Here is a 12619-nt window from a genome sequence, read left to right on the forward strand (position 1 = left end):
GGGCTACGCTAGGTCGGCCCGCACCAGCTACCGGGGCCTGACTAGCTGAGTTGTTTTCCATGGTGCGGAGCTGCGCTTCCAATTCCGTGAGCCTCGTCTCCAACGCTGCAAAAACCTTACACTTATTACATATACCATTATCACTGAAGGAGGCAGAGGAAAAACTGAACATGAGACACACTGAGCAAGTGAGAGAAGGAAAAACAGAGGGAGACAGAGAAGCCATTGCTAATGGATAACTGCTAAGCTAATGAAGAATATAAGTGAAATCTGGAATTTGTAAACTTTAGCTGGTTATGTTTTGCAAAAGCAGGTGCTTGTGTAATACAAGCGTATGTTACGACTAAGTATTAATTCTTGTGTGAAGAAATTACTTCATGTTCCATTATACTATAAATACACACAGTATATATATGTACATATAGAGCCTAGACCATAAGCTTAAGAACTATTCCACATTTTTATTTTTCAAACTCAGAGATTCACCACATTAAATATGAAATTCAACTTTGTAAAGTCTCTTTTCTTTCATTCTTTAATTTATGTAGGTTTACACTACTACGGTAAGTTGATTTGTTGGAGGGAGGAGACATGGACAATGTGTGGCTCTGAGTGACTTCCACCAAACTGTGATGACTGGATCAGTACCTACCAAAGATGGACAACCGGGAAAACCAGGGCGTCAGAAGGTGGGCGTTTTTGTTTTGTTGTTGTTGTTGTTATCTGAATAATTATCTTAATAATAATGAACAACTTCCAAAATTGAATCTTAACACATTTGACTAGCAGCCCTTTCCTATGGTCAGTCCTATTACAAAATGAGTCTTATGTGAAGGGGCAGGTCTCATTCAGCTTTTTGTTGTTTTTCTTGTGGAAGATCTTTCCATCAAGCTGTTTCACCCAGGTCAGTCTGACATAATCATCCAGTCTTCGGTCCTTTAGTGTCTGATCAAACTGGGAAACAAAAAACACAGGTGAAGACTTTGTAATAGTTCTGAAAGCAAAGTGAATATTTGGAATAGTTTGTTTACAGTGTACAGCATGTGGCACCAACTTTTACTATAATTCAAATAAGGATAATAGATGGAAATTCCTATTTGTTTGGAGTGGATCTCACAAACATGGACATCCTGAAAGGTGGAATGATATGACAGCGTTATGAGTTTAGCCAACAGATTGCCTCATATATATTTTCCTACGCAGTTAGCTATAGACGCTACCCCTGAGGCTGAACAGTTAGCCCAGTATCAGATGCTGTTTAAAGTTTCACTGAATTTCTGTGAAGGCAACATTAGCATTCAATTCATACTTCCCTATTTAGAGGGAAATATGACAGGAAAATAGTGGTCAGTTGTATAAAAATCTCATTATGACATTAAAATGCTGAACAATAAACCTCTCATAGCTTCTCATTTAAATTGATCACAGATGTTTTTGTTGAAGTACAAACATCAGCCTCAATAAAATGACAAGTGAAGGAGACTACTGGGAACAGTACATGTGATCCATGAACTCTTGGTTCTTCTGAAGGCCCTGTTAGGAATTCTTTCAAATGCTTTGTGAAAAGTCAAAAAAGTATTAACAAACAAAACAGCTACACTCAATAAGATACACAATCAACCATAATGAGGAGCAAATAGATCCACAAAAACAAATTGGTGGCAAATGCATTCAAAACATAAAGGATGCAAAACACTAAGCAATGCAAAACTAGCAACAACCTGTGTTGAGTCTGGGTGTCTTCCTGAGGTGGGTGAGGACATCTCACATATTTTACCCTGCGGCCAATTTCTCATTGTCCATCACCTTATTTGCATAGATTATAGGTTTCCAAAATCTTCCAGTTGAAAAATATGCACATTAACAATAATCTTTGGTGAATTTAGTGGTTTTACTGGTTAAAATGTATTTAATGCCTTTGGCTGGTTTTGTTTTACAGTATTCTGATGATAAATACATCCACTGCTGCGTTTTGATCAAAGAGGCGGTTGTCTGTGTCTGCGTAAGTGTCAGGCTCCTGTCACAATGCAGAGCAGGAAACACTTTGTTTCTCTTCCCCCCCTTGTGTTTTCATGGTGTACTGTCATGTGACTAGGTGGAGCATGCTGCTCTGTTCTGAATTTTTGAGAGAATTTAAAGCCAGCAGATGGGCGTGTTGACAAAGGTTTTTTTGATGCACAGCTCAGATGTGCTGAAAGAACACTTTTTCCCATAGCCTGGGTTTTCTGTCATGCTGTGGCATCCTGTGCGCTGACCCTGCAATGAAAGCAGAGTTTCTCCTACGAGAACGCTTTTGACTCAGACATGTGTGAATAGTAACTCCAGACAATCGCCCTGGTTTTTCTTTATATTGTCCAGAGTTTATGTGTGTTATATGTGGCGCTGTGACCTGTCCAGGCTCTACTACTACACCTTTTGACCAATGGCAATTGCAATGGGCTCCAACACCCCTAAGACCCTAAACAGGATCATCAGTTTGAATAATGGATGGATGAAAATATAAACTTAATGATATCATAAGTTGAATGATATCACATGCCCCCTTGTGCCAGGGTTTCCTGTGGGATTGGTTCTGACAAGCTTTTAATAACATTGCAAAACTGACTTGAGAATACGAATATCAAAAAATAATAATAAATTATCCCATATTCTAGTCTATGGGGCATTAGTTATCTGCTGTTAGAGATTTATGTGGTGAATCCTTCTCCAATGATAAACATATGAATAGACTTGTGCTGACTTTACTATGGATTAAAGATGGAAAGAAGCTTATTAACTAGTCGCACTACATTCCAATAAGCATGTTTAGAAGCAGATGATTTGCTAAATCCTCCCAAAGAGATGCAAAACAAAAGGACATGCAAAAGATCACAAAGAAATGCAAAACAACTGCTAAATCCAGATCAGTCACTCAGTGAAGCTTATTAACTAGTCTCTCCATTTCTTAATTTTCAATGAAAGTTGATTTCCTTGAGGACCCTGGTTATTTAAGTGTATGAAAATGACAAGAGAGAATCTGCATAATAAACACTACAGCCATAATTTTAGATCCACTAATCCGGTTTCTAAACTACCTCACTGCTCTCTTCAAATTTTAACAAAAAAGTCTTATTAATGCTGAGAATGAGAAAGCATGGGTCTGAGCCACAAACACATTGAAAAGATTTTGACAATGTTTTGTCAATCTGTTTAGGGGCCAATGTGTCATGATCTTATTTAACTAGTATTTCCTCTAAATCCCTCCTCTTGTGAGAAGCAGTGTTGTAGTATTCGAGATTGGTCTTGCTCTTGAGATAACTTTCTTAAGGTCTTGTCTCATTCTCTGATACATTTTCACCCTGTCTTGTGTAGGTGTTAGACAGTGCAGCCTCAGAAGTTTTACAAGAGCGGTCAAGACCACTTCTGTGGCACGGTCACTAAATTGCCTGTGCAATTTTATTGCTATTTGATGTAAAATATCTTGCTTCAATGCAGCCAGTTACTTCACTTATTTCTGATTGGAAATTATTAGCTGTCACTCCTCCCCACCCCCCTTTACAAATAGTTCAAGGAAAAGATGTTAAATAAAATTTAATACCATTAGACTATCTAAACAATTACTCTTAAAAATTCCCTACCCAAAGATATATTGCCAATATTAACTATACATCTTAGCCAACTGTGTTTATATCGCATTCTTTTTAGGTTTCTGTTGTTTGTCAGCTATGTGTTACCTATGTTGACGTACGAGTGACCTTTGATGTAGCATTAGTTATTAGTGAGGAGGGATGAAACTAATGCAGTGTTCATTTTCATGAGTTTGGGGGGACAAGACATGAGGTGACAAATTTATTATAAGTAAAACAATGACAAGAAAGGCCACAAACAACTATGTAGAGACAATATAAATGTACACTACATTAGCACGTGCTAATGTGAGCTCCGACATGAACTACATACTGTGTGCAGTATAGTTCAGAGCATAATAAGATAAACTTTTTAAACTGCTCCCTATGAAAGGTTTTGTAATGAAATGACTGTTTAATGTTTGACTCCTTTGGAAACTTATGTTAGTTTAAAACATAAGTGAGGATGGTTGGACATGTTTTGAAGCTGACATTTAAATTGGTTTAAGATAGTCTGTAGTTCCTGAAGATTTTCCTGAGCATCAATGTTTTACACATAATTACTGTAATACTTCTGAAATAGTTTTGTAAATTTTGAAAAAATTCACAAGCTTTAATATAATGTATGTTGAGTGTTTGCAGCTGCCCTTTAAATGTTGAAAATGTGGCACACTTTGTACTATATTCTACATTTAGCTATGTGGTTAGCAAATTGAACACATGTACTCAGGGCTTGTTGCTTCAAAAACAAAAAGCTGAAAAAAGTGAATACCTAAGTATTGAAAGTATTGAATGTGTGAAACATTCAAAGCAGCACAAGTGTGACAGAAAATCTACAAGCTTTTCACTGTCTACAAAAGTGCATTACAAAATTGTAATGCATTAGTGTTTGCCTGTTTCCTCTGAGAAAACAAAGAAAAAGTTGTTGTAGCTCAGTTGATAAGGCAGACCACAGGCTCAGCGGTTCAATCCCTGTCCTGGCTATGTGTCAAAGTATCCTTGTGTGAATGGCTGGGTGAAAAGCAACATTATAAAGTGCTTTGGATAAAAGCGCTATATAATTGGTCATATCTATAGATATGATTTTTCTAGTCCTGGGGTCTTGTCTTGGTCTCGATACACACATCTCGTCTTGGGCATGACTTGGTCCCTGTTAAGTTGGTCTTGACAACAACACTGGTGAAAGCATAATTGCTGATAATTGTTTTTGTATGTGAGTATTATCGAAAATAACTATTTTGTACAAATAAATTTAAGTGAATTTAAAACCATGATGAGAGGACTTTCTTGTGATTGATTCCGGCGCAAACCCATAAAATACAGAGAAACAGCTGTCCATTATCAAGCAGGGCCCAGCATCGCAAGCATTATACCTAAAAATGCAAATTTTAAAAAAAGCATGCTAATATAAAAAAACTATTTTGTGGCTCATACCCATGCTTTTTCATTCTCAGCATTTATAAGGCTTTTTTGTTAAAATTTGAAGGGAGCAGTGAGTTAGTTTCGAACGAATCTAAACACTGAGCCCCCTTTTTATTCCTTCATCAAAAAGAATTCATATTTCAGTTCAAATGTGTGGGAACAGTCAAAGAATCTAAAATTATGGCTGTAATGTTTATGATGCAAAGTCTCTGTTGTCATTTTCATGCACTTAAATAACCAGGGTCCTCAAGGAAATCAACTTTCACTGAAAGTTAAGAAATGGTGTTTACATGCACTTTAGAAACATGGTTGCTGGAAATCCACGTGCACATGCAGCAAGGTAACCTGATTTCTCCTCCACCTCTGACTTATTTTAAAGGCTGGCTCACAGATTTTAACTGTACAGTGACAGAAAACCCTGCTTTCTGATTCTTCTTTGTGTGTGTGTGTTTGGCAGAGTGACAGCACAGGGGGAGAGAAAGGGAAATGTTGCTGATCCACAACATTTGAAATTCTAAAAATCAGCAGACGAAAGTGACTTATTTAGACGTGTATGACACACTTTGTGATAGTTACATTTTCTGTAGAACTTTGTTTTAAAAATGAGCTGACATCTCTCTGTTAATGATCTCTAACTTCAATTATCTTTTACTTAACTGTGTGTTCCTGTCTGCAGCCTATGGTTACACACATTGCAGAGAAATCTGTGTTCTCCACCAAACCAGGCTTCCCTAATCCCCTATCCCGATTTCAGAAACCAGCTTTCCTGTTTATATGAAAAAAATCAGCTTTCCAGGGAGGACCAACTGTAACCTTATTACTCAATGTAAAGACACTCATTGGTGTCTGTGCCCTATCCCATCTGCTGTCTGTAGCCGGAATATCAACAATACTGAGCTTTTTGCTAATTGCTAATTTTTGTGAATATGCTAAAGCAAAAAATTCTAACTGTTCAGTGTAGTTTACCTCATGGTATCTTAGTTAGTATCTTAGCATGTTCTGGTGGAGTTTCTGCCTGAGACCACAGCCCCTTACCTCCCCCCTTCAGTGAGTCTTTATCAGCAGTAGAGAAGTACAGTGCATGAGTGTGATAGTGACAGAGTTAACTTCACCCAGGGATTAATGTTGTTTTTTTTATGTTCATGTGACATTTAGCTTAGGGGAGATATTCAGTCTATGTAGAAACGAATTACTGAGTTTTCACTCAGTCTTCAGTTTATTAGGAACTCTGAGCTAAAACTCAGTCTAATCATCCAGTAAATCTTCCTTTGTGGTACTGTTCAGTTTAACATTTAATAAGTTAAAAGATTTTTACCATCTCTTACCTTCTGTAAGATGTCTTCTTTCAGATCCTCCATGTCCACAGAGATGTCAGTTTTCTTCAGTTTCACCTGCACCACCTGTCTCATGATCTGAGCTGTTTTATTTTAAACAGAGTGAATTGTTATACTTTTACAAACTAAACTGTAAAACATCCACCAGGGATCAGAGTTTTTTTTATGTTTAACTGCTGCGGTGTTATAACTTTGACATATGAATTTGTGAACAAAGGAAGTCCTGTTAGCGTTAAACAGCATTTTCTAAAATGTAAAGATGTGTAATGTACACTCACCCTCAAAACATAAGAAGTAGAAATGGCTATTACAGTTGATGTTGTACCATTTGCCGTAGAATGCGCATATACAACTGGCTGCGGTTGTAGAAACTGGTGCTCCAGGATACCAGTAACTGAATGAGTTTATGCTCCCATCAGACCACTTCCAAGAGTTTCTGTAGAGGCCAATCCAGGCTTTTTGGGTTAACAACATCTTCATCTCATCATTCTCCACCTGGTTCCTCACACTGGCCAGGTCAGTGTAGTTGTCCCTGCAGTAGAGCTGGGCCTCTGTCCAGGTCTTTAAGTCTTTTACAAGTACGAAGTCTGATGAAGTGATCTGTGATCCTGCCATGCCTGAAAATATCACATTATAATCAGTAAACCTGAATGAAACAGTGTCTGAACAATCCTAGTTGTTGCTGAACTGATAATGTAGTTCATTTCCTTTTTCAGAGATGAATTATCAGATCACCCACCCAGTACCAACCACATACAGATATCACTACAATTACTGCCTATATTCATAAATGACTTATTATTCATGCTAATAGCATGGCTCAGTGGTATAGTCGGAAATATTGATTTTAGATTTTAACTTTCCTCAAAATGCCTGCCTCAGCTCATCATTATAGTATTTTTGGTTTATGATGAGGTGGTTTTAGCAAAACTACTGGCATTCCCATCAGAATCATTTGTAATTTCCATTCAGCAATATTTAGTGCCTGTTAGCATGCTAAGCTTGAAAAACATGAAGCTTGAAATCAAAAGTTGTATTGAGTTGGGGGGTGCACTCTATATGTGCATGTGCTGATATTGGGGTAAACTGTATTACACAGAGAGATGCAAAGAGCCAGATATAGGGAGCGTGTTTACACTTGTCAAAGTGGTGCTATCTGAGCCAAGACTCAAACAAAGGGCCTTAGCCTCAGGGCTGACACACTAAACTGACCTTTCAATGAAAGCACACAACGGCAAACTGATCCAACACTGCTTTGTAGCCAACTGACTCTGCTGACTATATAAAGAGAGTTATTAAAAACGTATCCTCTGGGGACCATAAACTTCTGCAGTAAATTTCCCTGATATCTGTCCAACAGTTGCTTAACAATCTCAGAGCAACATACTTTAAATTCAAGATGTTGCTACTGGCATTCCCATCAGAATCATTGGTAATTTCTATTCAGCACTATTTTGTGCCTGTTAGCATGCTAAGCTAAATGCCACTCTACACAGGATGTTGTCACATTCTGGCTCTGCTAAAGCGACCAGAAAAGAGTGACGTGTGGCTCTTTATTCTGTGTCACTATCTTTAAACTTTTGAAGCTGTATTTATAAACCTCTGTGTACATTCATGAGTTCCAACTTTTCTTTGAAAAAAAACAAAATAGAGTGACAGGGGGAGAGCTCATTTTCACCCCCCTGGATGAGAAACTATGAAGAATTTAAGATGCAGCAAAAATGTCAGAAGAAGAAGGCAAAAAGTGTCAAATGAAACATGAATCCTTACTGGCACAATGATAGCATGTCCACAGACGCTGAATCATTTGTATAATCTAGTCATTGTATTCAAGAGACCTTGATCATGACACTCTCCTATGTGTGAATCACTAAGGCACAAGCAGGAAATATGTTGATGCCTGTTAATTGATTTTTTTTTGTGATGACCGTAATCAGTCTGCAGTCGGTGACAGAGGAACATGTTAAAATATTTTGATTTATGTATTGATGCACTGTGCAGCACTAGCTTTTTAAATGCACAGATTTTTATCAGCGTCCTGGATTTGATGCTCAAAGCAGAATTTTATCTCAAAGTGTCAAACTTTTCTTACCATTGTAGCAAATAAAGGCTAATTTAGAAGTACACAGTTCATCTGCCCATTCACCAATAGTAGTCATCAGCACACAAACTTGATAATTTCCTCCATCATTGGGTTCACCAGTAGCCCAGTTCCTGAAGCCACCTCCTCCTTTACCATAGTAGTCCTGGTTTTCCAGTGACCACCTCCAAGCTTCAGTGTCAGCATGCAGCCCAATCCACACATACTGTTGACTGTTTAACGTTGGATTGAGTTTGTCCACTTCTTTCTTATTTTGTATGGTGGCCAGGTCAGTATGCTTGGACCTGCAGTACTTTTGAGCATCGGCCCAGGGTACTCCACTTTTAATGTAGAAGTAGGAATGTGGAAAACAGGAAGGGAGACAGCACAGTCCTGTAGTAATGAGAAAGAGGTTTACTTTCAATACGAGGAATGACTTGTGCTGTCAGTTTGATCATGTGTTTATCCATGGCAGAAGTCATGGCAGAATAATAATATTTTAATAACAACAACAACAATAATAATAATAATAATAATAATAATAACTTCAGACATACTTGTACTGACCTGATAAGATCATCATTAAAACCATAGTCCCATTCATGATGCACTGTTGCACAGACCACTTGCACCTTCAGTAGAAGAATTAGTGTTATTTTAATAATACAATGCCATTTGAACACATGTTGAGGTGAAAACCCAGGCATGGTTAGTGGTGGTTCCAGTCGCTTAGTTAAGTTATTCTGAGCTCCACAGTAAACTAATTACTTATTACGTTTCAGTTGATTGCATTTCCTCTCTGACACTGGCAAAGCAAGTTGTGATAATTTCTATCAATCACTGTCAGGCCTGTATTTCAATTATTCATAAATAATATGACCAATTGTGTAACCAAAACCAACCTTTTTGACAAAGCTTAATTCTCACTGATGATGCACAAAACTGAGTTTGGTTGGTTGGTCACGCAGTATAATGACAACAGTAAACTCTTCTAATTTACAAGGGACCGTTAAAAGAACTGATTGCATTTGAAATAATTAGGATTCAGGAAGCAGATTTGGAAATGGTTTCAGATTGAGAAAATGCAATTGAGCTGAGATTGTTAATAGATGATGATTTACCACCAGAATGGCTGACAACTGCATTACATTTTAATACATGTGTATTAAGCTATTAAAAACCACAAGTCATGTGTCCTTACCTCTTCTTCTCTTCACCTAATGAGGAACAGCTCTGACTCTGTAGGGTCTAGTAAAGAAGGTGGATCAGTGCGTAACACCCTCATCACTCCGTCACTCTTTACTCACAAAGCTACAATATTCAAAGGAAGCAGGTACCTCAGTTTCTGAAGTGCAGACACCCGAAACATTCATGTAAATGGTGTGGGAAACTGTATTTGAATTGTTGGTTTGTTGGTAACACACGGGAAGCATTTTTAGCATGTAGTAAGCAGAAAACCTGAATATGCCAATGTGTGGTGTGTTACTGTCACACAAAAGGAACAACATCAAGTACAGTTTTCATTTCCACTATCAAAACATTAAAATGTATAGGTGTTCCTACCCTGTATTAAGTACAGATCACAGATAATTTTTAATGGATTGGTATTGGCCAAATAAATTTCAGGTCTGTATTTAGTTTGACTGTCCTGCATTTGAGCAGATAATAACTCTAAGCTCTTCTGAAACTTTGCCTTTTGCTCTGTTTGGGCCATGAAATCCTAGAATCAAGAACAGAACACCAATCACCAATCAATCCAAGAACAGAGGAAATACCGGATTCCCTTATTGTTTGCACCTGTTTCCCCCCTCTATTTAAGTTCAGTCTTCCCTTCACTCCCCTGCCAGTTCCTCGTCGCTGTTAATGTGGTCTCTGCCATCGTGGTTACTGTCGTCGTCTTCGTCGTTATTACCCTCACCAACCCCACATCTGTATGTATGTTTCATGGACTCTTGCTTGCGGGACTCTTGTTGCTTGGACATTTTCTCTGCCTGTTGCTCCCGGGTTTTGTGTTTGAGGTTTGCCTTCTGTTTCATTCAGTGATTTGATCTAGCCTCTTGTTAATTTCCACTTGTTTGGCCTTGGTTATTTCAGGTATTACGTATGCTTCTGTGTTTTTCTATTTGCCAGTGCTTTGTGTTCAATTTGTTCATGTCTGCCTCCCCTGAGTTCCTGTATCAGTTTCTGTGCTCCCGTTTATAAGTTTTCTTTGTCATATCCATGTTTTCATTCTATTTTAGTGGTTTATGTTTCTCATCTGTGTAATTTGTTTGGCATTTACCGGTTTGTTAGTTTAAGTTTTCCCTGTCTATCCATTCAGATTTATTATAGGCTTCAGATCCCTGTCCGAGGTTTTGGTTCGCTCAGTTCGTGATTCAGTTTAGTTATCCTCGTGTTTCATGTTTGATACTTGGCTTGTTTTCTTTTGTGCTCTCCTCTCAGGAGCGAGTTTATGTTCACCCTTTAGCCTTTTTCAATAAAACCTGTTAATCAGTTCCCTCCCCCTTGCCGTTTCTTCACTTGGGTCCACTCTTAAACCAAAATCATGACAAAAAGATTCATGGAACTTATGGTGTGATGTCTGTAACCAGCTCCTTTCTGTTGTAGAAAATATTGATTTTCATTAAGTAATCTTTAGAGCCGTAGTGCAATTCGCTGCCTAGACACTTCCATACCACAACAGGTGTGTCATCAGGACCAACTGCCTTTCCACTCTTCATCGCCCTCCTCACCTCACTCTTACTAATCTCTGCTACTTCCTGTTCCACACCAGTCACCTCTTCTACTCTTCTGTTCTGTTTAATTTTCCTCATTCATCAACTCTTTAAAGTTCTCCTTCCATTTTCCCATCACACTCCTGTACAAATCCACCTCTCCCGTCTTAGCGTACAACCTAGCATACAAGTCCTACGCTGCATCTCCCTGTATTCCTGTCTACTCTCTTCAGTCCTCTCAGTGGCCCACTTCCTCTTATCTAACCTCTTTCCCTGTATACACTTCTGAACTTCTTTGTTCCACTATCAAATCTCATGTCCTCCATTGTCTTTAATCCTTTCTCTCTGCCTGTTAACATGCTTTCCTCATGTCCTTCTTTGACCAACAGTAGCCCAATTTCCAGCGACTCCCTGTAGGTCAACTGCACTGGTGGTCGTTGTTAACCTGAGCATTCAATTCAATTCAACTTTATTTATATAGCGCCAATTCACAACAAAGTCATCTCAGGGCACTTTACAGAATAAAGTCAAGATTATAAAGATATATAAAGAGAACCCAACAATTCCCCCTGGAGCAAGCCATAGGCAACAGTGGAGAGGAAAAACTCCCTTTAACGGAAGAAACCTCCAGCAGAACCAGGCTCAGGGTGGACGGCCATCTGCCTCGACCGGTTGGGGTGAGTGGAAAGGGGAGAGAGAAAAGAACAGAGCAACAAAAGCAACAACAAAACATCTGGCAGATTGGTTGGATCAGTAGCTTCACGCTGGAAGACACACAGCTTCAAAGCTGGGGGACACCTGCAGAAAGGGACAGAGAGAGGGGGACAGAGGAGGACAATGACAACTACGGGAGAGAACACACAGAGTTAATGACATACAGTGGTGACAATTGCTGGATGAGAGGAGAGGAGAGATGGTCATATGATGCCATATAATGGTAATATGTACGGGTTCTGGAGAGCAGGCTGTGGACCACCAGTGATTCTTTTTGCAGTTCTCACTTTCCACTGTAGTCTGTTATTGTCCTGTTTAGTGGCTGCTCCAAAGGACAAACTCGTCATCATCTCAGATGAGCTGACCCACACCTGACCCACCGGGAGCAACTTGGGGTTCAGTGTCTTGCCCAAGGACACTTTGACTTGTAGCCAGGAGCAGGGATTGAACCACTGACCCTGTGGTCCATGGTCAACTGCCTTACCAACTGAGCTACAGCTGCCCTGTTAACATAACATAACTGTTACACCGACACAACTGTTTACATGGACACAACTGCTTAGAATCACATTCTGTATTTGCACACTAATTTTTTTCAGAACTGCACTATCGCACTGAGAACGGCATTACCTCACTTTTCTTCCTTACTCAGAACTGCACTACCTCCCTTTATTGCCTTTTTAAGAACTGCACTACTTCACCTTTATTGCCCTATTGCTCTTATTTTGTGTGCTCTTATTTTTATTTTAT

General features: G+C 38.9%; 1 protein-coding gene across 1 annotated transcript; it reads right to left on the bottom strand.

Moving 5' to 3' along the window:
* Positions 1–825: 825 nt before the first annotated feature.
* Positions 826–10477, bottom strand: LOC137100165 (putative C-type lectin domain family 20 member A). Its single transcript, XM_067477802.1, has 5 exons — positions 10330–10477; positions 8454–8834; positions 6640–6978; positions 6353–6444; positions 826–954 (listed from the first exon to the last, which is right to left on the bottom strand). The coding sequence occupies exons 1-5, from the start codon at positions 10475–10477 to the stop codon at positions 826–828; spliced, it is 1089 nt and encodes a 362-aa protein (XP_067333903.1).
* Positions 10478–12619: the final 2142 nt, after the last annotated feature.

This window comes from Channa argus, chromosome 15 (genome assembly GCF_033026475.1).
Source record: "Channa argus isolate prfri chromosome 15, Channa argus male v1.0, whole genome shotgun sequence".
Taxonomy (NCBI): domain Eukaryota; kingdom Metazoa; phylum Chordata; class Actinopteri; order Anabantiformes; family Channidae; genus Channa; species Channa argus.

Excerpts from the sequence above, each read along its gene's own strand:
- LOC137100165 (XM_067477802.1), bottom strand. The coding sequence starts at position 10,477 with ATGAAACAGAAGGCAAACCTCAAACACAAAACCCGGGAGCAACAGGCA. Across the intron at positions 6,979-8,453 it reads AGCCTTTATTTGCTACAATG|GCATGGCAGGATCACAGATC; the intron begins GTAAGAAAAGTT and ends TGATATTTTCAG. Across the intron at positions 955-6,352 it reads AAGAAGACATCTTACAGAAG|TTTGATCAGACACTAAAGGA; the intron begins GTAAGAGATGGT and ends TTTGTTTCCCAG.